The 16637-nt window shown below is 34.6% G+C and overlaps 1 protein-coding gene across 9 annotated transcripts in view; it reads left to right on the top strand.

Annotated features, from left to right (window-relative positions):
• Window positions 1-16637, top strand: part of PDS5B (PDS5 cohesin associated factor B) — a 197791-nt gene that overhangs the window by 127106 nt on the left and 54048 nt on the right. For all 9 annotated transcript variants that reach the window (XM_029209806.1, XM_029209799.1, XM_029209804.1 and 6 more), the window contains 2 exons: window positions 871-976; window positions 3396-3556. In XM_029209806.1, coding sequence (XP_029065639.1) covers window positions 871-976; window positions 3396-3556 — 267 coding nt within the window. The remainder of the gene's footprint in view (window positions 1-870; window positions 977-3395; window positions 3557-16637) is intronic.

Here is a 16637-nt window from a genome sequence, read left to right as displayed (position 1 = left end):
AATACCTACCAGAGTGAATGATTATTTTCAATAATAGACAGTGCATTACAAATAATTATTTTAAAATTATATAAGCTTGTTTTTAGAAGGAAATTTCAAAATGTTGTGTTTCCTTTTTTTTTTTTTTTTTTTTTTGCGATACGCAGGCCTCTCACTGTTGTGGCCTCTCCTGTTGCGGAGCACAGGCTCCAGATGCGCAGGCTCAGCGGCCATGGCTCACGGGCCCAGCCACTCCGCGACATGTGGGATCTCCCTGGACCGGGGCACGAACCCGTGTCCCCTGCATCGGCAGGCGGACTCTCAACCGCTGCGCCACCAGGGACGCCCATGTGTTTCCTTTTTGATATATTCTGAATGTTCTAGTGAGGATTTATTGTGTGTCTGTTATGTGGCATTTTTACACCTTTCAGGAGGAGGCCTTTCTGGCTTTTATAACAGTCCCAGACACAGTAATATTTGCTAGATGGTTTGAAAGTGCTTAATGTTGCATTTATCCTTTATTTCAATATACGTGTTTCTACTTACTGGAGTAATAATGAACTTTAGATAGTTAGAAAACATCTATTATCATTCACATGTTTAGGCATAAACTTTACACGGAAAATACAAGAATAAAAATATAGCATTAATAAACAGCAAATCAGATAACATTTTGACCTCATTTGAATGGACAAAGGAAAATATCATTTCAAAAAGAAGCTATATTTACTATAGCTTTCTGTTTTGCCATAATGGTTGGGCAACAGCTGTATCAGATTTTATGTGGTTTAGTTGTGGTCTATATAGAAAATATTCAGGATTATTTTTCTTAGACATTGCTAATAGAAGAGTTAAAAAAATGAAAAAAAAATTTTTCTTTTCATGCTTTAGTGCTCTTATAAAGCAAGTGAACAAGTCAATAGATGGAACAGCAGATGATGAAGATGAGGGTGTTCCAACTGATCAAGCCATCAGGGCTGGTCTTGAACTGCTCAAGGTAAATATGCTTAAGGTGAAATTAAGTGCCTAATTAGACAATTGTTAAACATATATAGTTTGGATTTTTTAGACTTGAGATTTGCTTCTTTAGGTTTATAGAACCTGAAGTAAAATTTTCTTAATCATTTTTAGGTAATTTTGAAATTGCATGTTTATTCTAACATGTAAGCTAAATATTCTCAGGTTTAAATTGTATAATATAACCTAGTATTAATTATATTAAGGATTATAATTTGAAGCTTTCATTAGTAAACAAAGAACTTGCTTACCCCTACCACAGGAAGAACCAAAATTTTAAAGTCTGTTTTGTGTGTTATTTTGTTAGCTAAAATATACTACTACCTTTTACTGATTACAAAGATATCAGTTAATTGTTGATAACATTGAAAATATAAACTAATAAAGAAGGAAACATTGAGAAGCCTATCATTCATAAATATCTTTTGTTTCCTTTTAACCTTTAGAAAAATGTACACTTTTATATAGTTGAGATCAGACTGAAAATAAAATTTCGTATCTTGACTGTTTTCCCATAATAAATTATAAGCATTTTTCTCAGTGTTTTTTGACAGTATTTTTAAGTGTCAAAAAACAGATTTTATTTTAGATGTATGCTTTAAGTTAATTGCCTCTGTTTCCTCATCTATAATGGAGTTAGTAACAGTACTTCTCTCACAGGGACTAAATTAAATCATGTACTTAATGTCTTAGCAGAGTGTCTGGCTCATACTAAAAATAATAATTAACATTATTTTTTGATTAGTTCATTTTGGAGATATCATAGTGTTCCCAACTACTTTCATATTGTTGGATATTTAGATTTTTCTAATTTTATTACTGCTAAGGTAAATAAGATCTCCTGCTAATGTCTTTCTTTCTTTTTTTTTTTTTTAAATACTAGAAGGACATTACTGGGTCAAAGAGAATGACCACTTTCAAAATTCTTGGATATATGTGTATTCAAATTCCTTTACAGAGAAATCGCACTCATACAGTATATGTAATTCAGTCAACAGTGTATGAAGGTGCCTATCTCCTATCTTCACAAATTTGGAATAGTATAAAATTTTAAGAGTTTTACTAATCTGATAAGCGAAAAATAATGCTTTAATTTATATAATTATTGCTAGTGAGATCCACCTTTCATATGTTGATCATTAGTGTCTTCTCTATAGCGAATTCATTGCTTTTATCCTGTGTTCATTTTCTACTGACATCTCAATCTTTTGTTTTTTTAACTGACTTAAAGTGTGCTTTTAACTTCCTTGGCTTTTTTGTAGGACATATTTGATATATAAAAAAATAAAATGTATTCTGTTTAAGTTATAAAGTATAGTAATAAAATGAATACTAATAGAAAGTAAAAGGAATGCGAACCCAAATTAAACAGAATATTAATACTGTTGAAGTTCACTGAGTGGCTTTTTACCCCACATCTCCCAGGTCTGATTGTACTGAATTTGGAGTTTATTATTCTCTTAACTATTCTGTATAGATTTTCCATTTATGTCTATATCTCTAAATAACATCACTTATTTTGCTTGTTTCTCAGTCTTATAAATATGGCATTATGCTCATACGTTTTTCTACTACTTGCTTGTTTTTACATTCTACATTTGAGTCTAATTGTTTATTTTAAGCTTAAAAGTCCTGTCATGTTCAGAGGGGTTTTTATTGTTTGTGATTTTTAAATTTGAAACAACGCAGCTAAAATTTATTTTGAAATTGTGTATTGTAGGGGAGGGTCTAATTTGATTTCCTCCAAATAACTATCCACCTTTACCAGGACTATTTATTAAAAATAAAAATTCCATCCATTCTCATTTATTTTCTGTTACCATCTTTATAATCGGTTACACCCTATCTTAAGTGCTTATATACGGTAAGCTCTATTTATTGCTTTATTTTTTCTTTTTTTTGTTGCTTCTAATGTTAGTACCATGTTGATTTGATTATTGTAACCTTACAATATCGTTTATTGTCTGGTTGTTTTACCCCCTTCCCTAGATTACTTTTTTCCGAAAATGTTATTAGCTGGTCTCTTCTAATAATTTTTGTTTAGAATCATAGAGGTATTTTTAAAAATTCTCTCTTCTCATTTTCCTTTTCTCCTACCTTCATTCTCCACCACCCCCCTCTCCAGACATTAACCAAATCCAGATTATTCTGAGTAGAATTATGGTACATGTAATTTAATTTTGAAGGTAATTGTTTCTTTAGACTGTACAGTCTTCCTACACAAGAACATTTCTGTTATATATTTGAGTAAGTTTTAAATTTTATTTATAGTGCTCTTATTGATTTTTTAGCATAATTATTTTTGTATTTACTTGGATTTGTAGTATTTCTAATATGTAACATTTCAGGTTTATAAAGGTGAAAAGGATTACAGATCATTTTTTATGATCATTTTTTAGGTACTCTCATTTACACATCCCATCTCGTTTCATTCTGCTGAAACATTTGAATCTCTCCTGGCTTGTCTGAAAATGGATGATGAAAAAGTAGCAGAAGCTGCACTCCAAATTTTCAAAAACACAGGAAGCAAAATTGAAGAGGATTTCCCACACATCAGATCGTGAGTTGAGATTTTTCTGATAAATATTCTGGAAGACAGAAAACTACTTACTGTTTCTTGATTTATGTAATAGTTGGAATCTTTTAAGTTTTGAGGAAATAATGTCTGGGTTATCTTAAGTCTAAAATATTCAGTTTAGATTCTCATTTCCTGGGAGAAAGCATTGATTGGTTTTAGAAGATTCATGAAAATGTAGGGTGAGCATGGTGTTTCTTTCTGAAGCATCAGTTTTGATTAAAGATTTTCTTTTTGAATTGTATATATACTTTTTTTAAAATTTATTTATTTTTGGCTGCGTTGGGTATTCATTGCTGCACACGGGCTTTCCCTAGTTGTGGTGAGTGGGGGCTACTCTTCGTTGTGGCGCACAGGCTTCTCATTGCAGTGGCTTCTCTTGTTGTGGAGCATGGGCTCTAGGCATGCAGGCTTCAGTAGTTGTGGCATGTGGGCTCAGTAGTTGTGGCGCGCAGGCTTAGTTGCCCCGTGGCACGTGGGATCTTCCCGGACCAGGGCTCGAACCCTTGTCCCCTGTATTGGCAGGCGGATTCTTAACCACTGCACCACCAGGGAAGCCCTTAAAGATTTTTTTTTTTTTTTTGCGGCACGTGGGCCTCTCACTGTTGTGGCCTCTCCTGCTGCGGAGTACAGGCTCCGGACGCGCAGGCTCAGCGGCCATGGTTCACGGGCCCAGCCGCTCCGCGGCATGTGGGATCTTCCCGGACCGGGGCGTGAACCTGTCCCCTGCATCAGCAGGCGGACTCTCAACCACTGCGCCACCAGGGAAGCCCGCGCTTAAAGATTTTAATGAAAACAGTTTTACAGTAAAACAGTTCCTTGGCATATTATCGCACAGGATAAGTAATTCATGAAAATTTAAGATCCAATGGGAAATTCCAAAGGCATTTCAGCAGGATTGTTCATAGCACTCTTTACTTTCTTCTGTGATATGAGTATTGACTCGAAAATTTTCAGAAGTATTGCTTTATTTGGCACAGGGAAACAGAGAAGCATGGTATAAGCATCCTAACAGCAGTGTGTTATGTGTGTGTGTTTGTGTGTTCTGGTATTTCCAAGAATTGGAAATTGTGCTCTTATCCTGGTGATCTCTAATAGTGGTTGATTATTGTTCAAGATTCTCTAATAGCTCAAATTCTCTAATAGCTCAAAAAGAATAAGTCTTCATTCTTTATGAATCCCTGCTTCTCTGTATGCATCTCTCCTCCCTGTTCCTGGAGAGCATAGCTGATAGTTGGTCTTGATATTGCCATAGTCACTGGTGGTTGGTTTTACTTCCAGCTCGTTACTTTTGGTCTAGTTAGTTGTGGTTGGGGTACTGTGCTTCTTCATGTTGAAGAATTGCCTGCGGCTCTTTTCTTTAGAAAGAGACTTGGACAAAGCTAGCTTTTAGAGGCTCAGGTATACTTTCTGTTATTACTTTCTATTTTCATGAACTTAATTCTAGAAACTATTGATATATAGGACAAAAGCATTATTTAAGTGATAATTGAAACATAAAATAATTTTGTAACAGTATACTTTTTGGCAAGGGTAAGAAACTTTATTGTTTAGAACTGGCTTCTTAATTTTTAAGGGAGCCTAGAACATAAATTTCCCTTTGGAATGGAGCTGCGACTCTCCTATCCAGATCAGAGATCAGAATTTGGAGATATATGTATACACACACACTATATGTATAAACTGTATATGACTCTACCATATACTGAATGCCCACTTATTGTATTATCTCATTTAAACCTTGTAACACTTCAGTGTGATTTGTAGGAATTATCCTAATCTTCCAAATGGGGAGTCTAATGTTTACTTGAGGTAAATGGTTCTAGGTCACATAGCTAGCAAATAGCAGAGTGAAGATTTGAATGTAGGCCTGTTTGTTTGCAGTGCTTATGGTACCATATCCATTATGGCACAGTTCCTTTCTTAATTGGAGCTTTAAACAAGTTTTAGTTTGATTTATTCAATGGAGGTTTTACTTTTCATTCTAAACTGTCTATCCTAGTACCCTTTATATTTTAAAGAAACATTGTTTGATATATTTGTAGGAGAACTACGAGAGCAAGGTTGAAAGGTGGACATTTTAGAACACACGAGGGCATTTTAAAACATACTCTGCTTTAATATGGAACTGAAGTACTTAGAGTTATTTGATATATATGCTGAGTATATTTCAGATATCTCATGAGGAGAATTAATTCAGCTGATATTGAATACCTACTGTGTGTACACACTGTTCTCGATGAAGTAATTCATAGTATATGTCTTCCAGGAGATAAAATATGTTTGCAGATTTTATATTTTAAATTATTAAATTGGGTGAGTTGATGTTGAGGAAAAACGATAGAGTTAAATGAATGTTTATTAAATTATCTTCCCTTGAATTCCCTAAAATAATTTAAAAGAAAAATGTATCTAAGTAGAAGCTACCACAAGCTGGACAGAATTGGTGCTAGATAAGCCATTTAGACTGAATTGAGTGTGAAAACATTGACAGTTGATAAATGTATCCCTGAATCAGATGTTTAAGGGAATGTATAATAAGTGTTTTTTCATTTGCTCATTTAGAGGGAGGAGTTTGAGATATGGGCAGCGTTGAGAGAAATAGGGAAAATCTAATTTCAGCTGGAATAGAGCTAAAGGAGAGACTTTGCGGTCATACCATTTTTCTCTGGGCTTAACAGGAGGAGCAAAGCTTACAGGTGAGGTAAGGCTTAGAGTAGAATTGTGAAGCAAACGTCTCACCAACTTTACAGGAACAGAAAAAATTATGTGCTGACCCACTAAACTAAAATGATGGTGAATTATGGGTTCCATTATGACTCAGTAAGTCTCTCAGGAATCTGGCTCATCCCAAAGTAGGCAGATGTGCCAAAACTGAGAGTCCCCTACAGCATAAGGTGTGGTCATAGTCCAAGTGGAGCTGGTTCTCAATTGGGGGAGCTTAAGCAGACTTAGAAATTACACAGAAAAAAAGGACTTGATACCTTTAGTCCCAACTTCTTCCTCCATGCTGTTTATCCAACTAATTTAGCAAGTGTAGTTTGAGTTGAGAGTTCTGATGTTAATCTTTTAAAACAAGTGCCCAATTTTCAGTCCTCAGGGAGACACTATCTACATTTTTGTTTAAATGGTGGAGCCAGAGAGAATTTCTCTTATTCGAAGATGAATTAACAGAATACAAATAAATTAACAAACATGAATCCTATGGGGATAATTTAGCATTCAAAAGATAGCTGATCAGCACTTTGGAAGAATTGTATTTTTCTAGGAAAAAAGAAAATTTTAGACAGCTGTTCTAAACTGCCAAGAAAATTAAACAGCCAATGACATCTGGGAAAAAAGAACAAAAATAAGATAACATAAAAAGAGAAATGGCAGAACTAAGGATAAAGAAGAGCAGGAACATATTTGCATTATAGAAAGTAATTTATTATAAACAGCAAGGAGCAGAGTAAACAATATTGAAAATGTAACCAGGAAGGGTTCTGTTGAACTTGAGGAAACTGCATAGAATGTAGATACAGTGGGCAAAGAAATGAAGGCAGTTAGAGAGAATTGCAGATAGTGAAAAGCCATGATTAGTTTCTGTGGAGAAGACAACAGAATAATGGGAAATGGAAAACATTTAAAAAAATAATAGTAAACTTGCTTAGAACGAATGAAAACATGAATCTGGAGATTAAAAGGGCTCATGTTTTAGGAAAATATTGTGATGGAATTTACTGAATTTTCAGAGATTACAGAAGTGATTTCATAAACATCAAGGGAAAAAAAAAAGGTAGATCATGTACAATGGAAAGGTAATGAGACTGACTTATTTCTTTTCAACCACAAAAGATTTCCAAAATTAATGATTCAACAACTAGAGAGTTCTGATGGACAAAAAGAATGTATCTAAAGCATTTCCTGACTAGCCAAGTTGTGCTTAAATAAGGGGAAATGAAGGATATTATTTAGGATTCAAGGACTTAAGGAATGTATTAGCCCCTTAACGCAGGCCTCTCACTGTTGTGGCCTCTCCCATTGCAGAGCACAGGCTCCGGACGCGCAGGCTCAGCGGCCATGGCTCACAGGCCCAGCCGCTCCGCAGCATGTGGGATCTTCTCGGACCGGGGTACGAACCCGTGTCCCCTGCATTGGCAGGCGGACTCTCAACCACTGCGCCACCAGGGAAGCCCTAGCCCCTTTTTATTGTGAGGTCACTCTGTCTACCAAGTTGTGTGATTTTTTTCCCTTTGCATTCAGTTTAGCTTATGCCCCTAAATCAAACTCTTGTTTTCTTCTTGTTTGCATATCTCTGATTTGTCTTTTCTCATCATTTTACTTTCATTATTTAAGTTTTAGATGTGGCTATATCTATGTCTTAGATATTTGAAAACCTGAATTTTTTTTAAGGGTGATGTAAATAAATAAAATTGGGTCAAGTAGAGGGAAGAAGAAAACCTAATAGACTCTAACTATAAAAGAATTAGAGAAAATTACCCTCTAATAATAATAATAAGGGCAAATAAAAGGTGTGTGTTAAAGGAGGTATTTCAAATCTATATATATATTTTAAAAAAACCACACAGGAATTCTAATTTATTTAAGTTGTTTAGAGCATAGGGGGAAAAAGAAAGCATTTAGATTACTTCTTATAAAGCCAAGGTAACTACAGGAATGCTAAAACCTGATAAAAGATATCCCTCCAAAAGAAAACTAAGACAAATCTTACTAGTGTTGATGCAAAAACTGTACATAAAATATTATCAACAAGAGAATTTACTACAGTAAAACAAGAATATACTATGGCCAAATGTGATTAATTCCAGGAATACAAAAAGGGTTACTACTAAAAAGCCTAATATTCATGTTGTAATTCATTGTATAAATGAGTAAAAGGGAAAGGGCACACAATAGATCATTTTGACAGATGCTGAAAGGGCTTCTGATAAAAAAAAAATCAGCTATTTATAATTAAACCCAATAAAATACGATTTAATGCCTTCATACTTCTCAAACCAGTATACACCATCATATAGTAAAACACTAGAAGCATTCCCAGTAAAATCAGGAGCAAGATGAGAAAATACACTAGCTCTGCTATGATTTAACATTGTTTTGGAAGCATTAACCAATATAATTACATAAGAAAATAAGAGGTGCAGGCGTTGGAAAGGAGGAAGCAAAGTTATCATATTCTAAGAAAAATTCAAGAGAATGAACTGCAGAACTAGTAAAATACTAAAAAATAAGATGGGCAAAATAAGTATGTAAAAATCCAAAGCTTTCTTTATATACCATTAACAATCATTTAGAAAATATTATACGAGTAGAAATCAGAAGATTCAGAAGTAAAGTGTATAAGAAATTTGCAACCCTGTACAACCCTATAATAGTGAGGGGTATAATATTTAACAAACAAAAAACTTAGATTATTGAGTAAATAATTGGCAAGCTGTTTTAAAAAGAAAAATTAATGTAGACTGCTTACTTGCTTTTACATATATTCCAGATGAGTCAAAGATTATTCATATATCTAAGATTTCAAATATATATAAAATTAATTAATAAACATATTAGTAACCAGTACATTTTTTGTAACTTCTTACTTTGTGGTGAAAGGGACACTGATGCCAAGTCACAATTGAAATATTGATGGGTTGGATTTTTAAAAATTCATTTATTGAAAAAATATTTGTAGAGCCTTCATTGTGTGTAAGGTACTTGAGGATGTTAAAATGAAAATGACAGGTTAAGTCTCTGCCCTTGTATTTTAGTGAGGGAGAATACTATTTAGACAAAAGCAAAAATCATGAAATAAATTGGAAACAGAACTGGTATGCTGGGAAGCTATTTTCAATATATATGACTTTAGAAAAGGTTAATATTTGTAATGTATTAAGATTCTTAACAAAGGAATAACAGACATATCTCACAGTAGAATACTAACATAGGGAATAAATAAGAAATTTACAAACAGGAAGTCCTTCATCACATTAGGAAAGGACATTTATGCCTGCTAAGAGTGCTGGAGGAAAATACAATGCCCACGTGCTGTATAACCAGTTTTAGCTAGCATGCCAGTGCTGCTCTCAGTTGGAATATAAACGGATGCACCTTTTCTGAGTTGGTAATGTGGTAATACTTACCAACTTAAAATGTGTGTGGTGTTTAATACTGTAGTTTCACTTTGAGGTATTTATCCCAGAGATAATTAGAAAATATGTCTACATAGTGGTTATATGGTTCAGGGTCCAGTCAGAAGCAGAAACCATTCCAGGTATTTTAAACGTAAATAAATTAATTAATACAGATGTTTGAAGCTTGAAAGAGCAAAAAGTTGCTTTGGCAGCTCAGAGATTATGATTTGCCGGAAGCAGTTACCACCCTTAGGGCTGGTGGAACAACTGGGAATAAGCGGTGTTAAGGACTGCCCAATGGGTGGAGGAACCTGTCCACATTGTGCCAACTAACTGTCAGAGTAGGGGTGGCCTGGCTCTTGCTGCAGGGCAGCACAGCTACTGCAGAGAAGGCCTTAAAGAAGCTGTGGTGTCTCTTGTTGGAAGAACCTACCAGCTCTTGTGGGAGTCTGGGAAATGTAATTTGCAGATTTACAGCTCCAGGATCTCAGAGCAGATTATAGGATATAAAGCTCAGAGACACTAGATAAAGAGCTAGCACAGGGATGTTCATTGTTTGTTGTCAAGATTTAAAAAAAAAACAACTATCTAAATGTTCAGTGGTAGGAGATTGGTTAGATTAATTGTGGTATAGCCAGCCACTGAAGACCTGTGTGACCTTTTAAAAAAAATGTTTCCAAATATATATTTTGTATTCTCATTTATTTAATATGTGTATGTATGTACAGAGAAATTTTAGAAGTAGTTCTAAAATATGTTAACACTAATTATTTCAGGGTAGTAGGATTTGGAGTTTTTTTCTTTAGTGTTTTTAATGTGTTTTTCAGTTTTGTTCGCAAGTGGGGCGGCAGGGGGGTTTCCCCTTGAATTTGAAGGGGAAAAATCAATTTAATGAGGGAATAAAGGATTTCCTTTAATAGAAACTTATTAACATAAAAAGCAGTCAGAAGGTAGTCGCTTCATTTACGTTCATTAACTTCTCAGTCTGCCTAGGGCTTTAGAATTTTTTCCCTTCCTTATTGTTTTGGTTTATTTCTGTTTTCTGTTTAAATGAGAATGCAGAACATTGGATGAACTTAAAATTTCTCATGCTATCTTTGAAAGTCCCACCATAGTTGCTTCTTACTTGTGTGTGACCTGTAATTTTTCTCTTGATTACTAAGAAAAGGGACTATGGATGTTTGTATTGTAAAGTCTGACTTATGAGTAGATAGGTCTTCTCTGGGGACTTCAGTTACTGAAGTAACCAGAAAATAATAATTTTTCATTTCACAAGGAAGCCACAAACCACAGACTAAAAAGAGGGCATTTTGGTGAGGCTCGAATTGTTTTTCTACATAGTTTATTATTGAAGTTTTCAAACATATAAAGAAGAGGTAGAATATAATAGTGAACTCCCATGTATCCACCAACCCGTTTATATATAAATAACTAAAAGCCACTTTGTTTAATTTATAATTCTGCCCACTCCCCACATTCCCCTTATATCTGAAAACAAATCCCAGACTCTATATTTTCATCTGTACATCTCAGTATCTCCAAAAGATAAGAACTCTAAAAAAATGATCACAATGCTTTTATCGTAAACGCAGTTAATAATAATTTCCTAATAATAATATCCAATTAAAACATAGTAATATTTTTTTAACAGTTTGGTTTTTTTTTGAATCGGGATCCAAGTGAGGTTTCTACATTGTTACTGCTTGATAGGTCTCTGAAGTCCCTTTTCTCCTGTAGGTTCCCCCTCCAGTTAGCTCTTCTCTTTGTGTTTGATGAAGAAACCAGGTTGTTTATCTTGAAGAGTTTCACATAAACTGACTTTTGATTTTTGCTAATTGTGTGCCTTTGGCATGCTTTAACGTTTTCCTGTGTTTTCTGTAAAATGATAGTTGAATCCAGAGGCCTGATTGGATTCTGCTTCAGCTATTTTGTCGTCACAGGACCACTTTGTAGGTGGTGGTATGCTCTTCTGTCAGGAGGAATGTAATACCTGGCTGTTTCTCTTTTATTATGTTAGCAGCTGATCATATTTAGTAATCAGTAATGATACTGTGTCATTCCTTTATCACTTGTTAGCTGAATACTTTTATAAAGAGGAACTTCTCATCTATTCTTTGGCAGGATAAGTGCTTGATACTTTTCTTTTTTCCTTTTTTTCTTTTTTTAGTGTCAGAAGTTATTTATTCAGGCTTTTTTTCTGTACCTAATATTATTCGTTTTGCTCTAAGTCAATTAACTTGCAGAAACATAAACATTACTTTAAAGCACATAAAGAAAAATTAAAATGCTTTTTTTCATTTAATTTATCAGTTTATTTTAAACATCATGGATCTTTTTTTATTGGAGTATATAGTTGCTTTACAATGTTGTGTTAGTTTCAGGTGTACAGCAAAGTGATTCAGTTATACATATATTCTTTTTTTTTAGAGTCTTTTCTCATATAGGTTATCACAGAATATTGAGTAGAATTCCCTGTGCTCTACAGTAGGTCCTTGTTGGTTATCTGTCTTATACATATGTAGTAGTGTGTATATGTTCATCCTAAGCACCTCATTTATCCCTCCCCGCCACACTTCCCCTTTGGTAACCATAAGTTTGTTTTCCATATCTGTAAGTAGTGGGTGATTCTTTTATGTATTGAACAGAGTTCAAAATAAAGAGTGAGGAGTTTACTAGTATCCTCTGTTGTCGTCTTTTAAAAATATCATTATAAACTGATGGATTTACTCATATTTGTGTTTCAGTCAATTACAGTGATCACTGGATGCTCACATTGTCCCATCTATAGGCTATTCAGATTGACTTCTGAATCCTTTTGAATAACTCCACTAACCTTTGTAATGTCTTTGCAACCTGGTATGAGAAAATGTTCCAGACCCATCTTGTACATGTCCTGCCCCAGACCTGCATTCAGCCATTTCTCTGAGGAGCCCTGGTTCCTTTTAATGGGAATAGTATTAAGAAATCAGAATGTCAATCTTGTGTGTACTAATTGCTAATGTGTGGGTCACTTTTCTAGGACAATTCTGTGCATACAGCTTAAAAAAAAAAAAGGTTTTTTGGAAGATAAAATGCATTGTATGTTTATATTGATTATTCCAGTTCAAATTGGGTTTTTATTGAGCCTCTTCCATTTTACATTTTTCTTTTCCCCTATGCAGAGCTAATACAGGATGATAAAACTATGATATTACATAATAACTCATTTGAATTATCCCATAATAAATACAGAACAGTCTCAGAATAGTAGTAGCACCACCAGTGTGATTCCTAAAAACAGCTGTTTGTTTGCCTTATGTAGTTCTCTTATGTATTTAGGGTTCATCACACTAGGGATTTACAGTCAAATTCTTGTGTTTTAAAGTTACTTGGAATGATTCTTTGTGTGGTTATGCCACCAAATGGATGCACACTTTCGTTCATTTGTTTCTTTTTATTTTTTGAGGTTACTTTAAAAAATTTTTATTTCTTAATTATATGAAATATTCACAGGTTTTAAAGACAAGCTGAAAAAGCAAGATATATTCTAAGAAGTCTAGCTTGTACTCGTCAACACTCTACCCTATTCCTTCTTACCTATAGATAAACTTAAAAGAAGTCTTTTTATGCATGTCGGTCTAGATATGTTTCAGTGCATATGTGTATATGTATGTGTGTTCACATGACCTCTTTGATAGAAGAATGATAAAAAGTACACTATACATGCCTTTCTCCACCTTGCTTTTTTTCTCTTTACATATACTAGCGGTTATTCCACATTGAAATATTTATTTTGTGGATATATCATAGAATAAATGCATACATAATTTTACTAGATATTGTTACAGTTCCCTCTGTAGTTATACCATTTCTCATTCTCTCCAGCAGTGTACGAATGTACTTGGTTCCCCATAGCCTTGTCAACAGACTATGTTGTTAATGAAATGTTTCTCCTTGTCCCTGGTTAGCTTCCTTGTTCTTCAGTCTTTGAGAGCAGCATCTACTTTCATTTGTATTCGTGTTTGCAAGGCATATCTCTTTCTTTCAGTCTTTTATTCTCTCATTCTTTTTTTTTTATTAACATTAAAATTTTATTTATTTATTTATTTTTGGCTGTGTTGGGCCTTCGTTGCTGCACGCAGGCTTTCTCTAGTTGTGGCGAGCGGGGGCTACTCTTTGTTGCGGTGCGTGGGCTTTTCACTGCAGTGGCTTCTCTTGTTGTGGAGCACGGGCTCTAGGCACGCAGGCTTCAGTAGTTGTGGCGTGCGGGCTCAGTAGTTGTGGCTTGCGGGCTCTGGAGCGCAGGCTCAGTATTTGTGACACACGGGCTTAGTTGCTCTGCAGCACGTGGGATCTTCCTGGACCAGGGCTCGAACCCGTGTCCCCTGCATTGGCAGGCAGATTCTTAACCACTGTGACACCAGGGAAGTCCCAGTTCTCTCATCCTTTCATTCTTCTGTTCCTCCCTCGTTCCCTCCTCCCTCCCTTCCTTCCTTCCCTGTAAATGTTCCTGGGGCTTAATATTTAAAATAAATACCTTGTAAATATCCTATAGTTTGAGTTGGGTCTTTGTTTTGTTTTTGTTGGTTTGTTTTGATTTTGGTTGTTTTAATCCAGTTTGACACACTCTTTCTTTCAATTGGAATGTTTATACCATTTACCATTTAATGTAACTGTTGATACAGTTGGGTTTAAAGCTGCCATCTTAATATATGTTCCCATTTCTTTCTGTTTCTGCCCTCTTTGAGGTTGACTGTTTTTAATGATTTTATTTTATTGGCTTATCTGTGTTCAAATAAAATTATACCCCTTAATGTATATTGTAAAACTCTTGCAGCAGTATACTTCCATGCCTTCCCCCTCCAGGCTTTTGCGCTTTTGTTGTCATACATTTTGTTTCTATGTGTGTTATAAATGCTACAATATGTTACTGATATTTTTGCCCTAAACACTTTGATATATCTCAGGTTAACAATAGCATATTTCTTTGATTTGTACACATATATTTACCTTTTTTACCTACCATTCTTCATGTTTTGGATATCTATCCATGTTTTCAGCTGGTATCATTTTTGTTCCTGAATAACTTTAATGTTTCTTAGAGTATAATTCTGCTTATAATTAATTACCTTAGCATTTCTTGGTCTGAAAAAGTCTTTATTTTATCTTCATTCTTAAAGTATTTTTGCTTGGAATAAGAATTCTAGGTTGAGAGTTCTTTTGGTTTTCAGTACCTGAAAGATGTCACTCTCTTATTTTCTGGACTGCATAGTTTCTGATGAAAAGTGATCTTTCATTCTTTGTTCCTCTATACATAATATGTCTTCTCTGACTGGTTTTGAGATTTTTTTTTTTTATCGCTGTTTTCACCAAATTGATACTGATGTGCCTTGGAATGGTGTACTTAATGTTTCTTCTGCTTGAGGTTTATTGAGATTCTTGGGACTGTGGGTTTATTTTCATCATATTTGGAGTTGTTTTGGTAATTCTTTCTTTCTTTCTTTTTTTTTTTTTTAATGTTCTCCCCTTCTCGCCCCCTTGGTTTCTGGGACTCCAACTGCATGTATTTTTGACGACTTAATATTGTCTTAGAGGTCACTGATGTGCCATTCTTATTTTTTTTCCTGTCCCCCCCCTTTGTTTTATTTTGCATAGTTTCTATTGCTATGTCTTCAAGTTCACTGATCTTTTCTTCTATAATATATATAATCTGCTTTTATTCTATGTATATATTTTTAATTTGAGGTATTATATTTTTCATATTTAGTAGTTCCATTTGGGTCTTTTTAATATATATATATTTCACTTCTGTCCTCATCATGTTCATGTTTTCTTCTTACCTTCATGAGCATATGGAGCATATTTATAACAACTGTTTTTATGTCTTTGCTAATTCTGTCACCTGTGCCATTTCAGGGACTGTGTCTATTGATTAATTTTGTCCTGATTATATATTTGAAGGTCTTTCTGCTGTGGCTGGTGGAAACATGAATTGCTACCAGCCCTGTGTGTGGTAGGGAGTTTTTTGGCCTACTTCTTTCTAACATTCTTTTCCTGGTCTTAGGTAGTTTTTGCTCTTGCATGATGGTGATCATTATTCAGCCAAAGACTCAGGGATACCCCTCTTCAGGTCTACAGAACTCAAGCTCTCTTTCTCTCTTTGTAGCTCCCTCCTCTGTGGTGCTTTGCTGTAGAAAGTATAGCTCCCTTGGCCTCCCAGAATTCTCATTCCTGTCTCCCTCAGCTGCATGCAACCACCAGGCTCTATTTGGGTCTCTACTTCTCCTTGTACTGCAGTCTGGAAACTACCTCCTTGCAGTAATTGGGGGCAGATGTAGGGCTCTTCTAGTTTGTTTCCCATCTTTTACGGATTTTCCGCACTGCGCTTCCTATTGTCCAGTGTCTGAAACCATTAACATATTATCTTGTTTTCTACTTGTTGAAGGTAAAAGAGTAAACCCAGTCTCAGATATACTGTCCTAATCTGAAGCAGAAGTCCTCTGAGTATAGTTTTAATTTGTATTTATATATGTTTTTAAAGGAGTGAAGGTAAACATCTGTTCACACATAACTGGGTAATTTGTTTATCTTCTTTTGAAGAGCTTTCTACTCTGTTAAATCCAACCCATTTTTCTGTGATATTGTTGGTCTTTTCATTCCCTATTTGTAGGTGTTTACATTTTAGGGATATTAACCCTTTCTCTGTAACATGAAATGCAAAGTTTCCCTTCAGTTTGTCATTTATTTATTTTTATTATATTTTGCTGTTGGTATCTTTTCTGAGACTCTGATATTATTATAATGAATTATTTTATCTCTAATTTTTTTTTTCTACTGGAGCACTGGGTTGTTATTGGGGAAGGGGGAGGATTCAGAAGTTGCTTTCACTGTGAGATGTATTCATAATAGTTGAGCTAAGAGATTCTGCTTTATTCAGGATTTTAAGTTTTTATATAGTAGAATGA

This window comes from Monodon monoceros, unplaced genomic scaffold (assembly GCF_005190385.1).
Source record: "Monodon monoceros isolate NGI ecotype Baffin Bay Population unplaced genomic scaffold, NGI_Narwhal_1 Super_Scaffold_8, whole genome shotgun sequence".
In the NCBI taxonomy this organism is placed as follows: Eukaryota; Metazoa; Chordata; class Mammalia; order Artiodactyla; family Monodontidae; genus Monodon; species Monodon monoceros.
The sequence above is the reverse complement of the archived record's forward strand: the minus strand, read 5'-3'. Positions and strand labels throughout refer to the sequence as shown.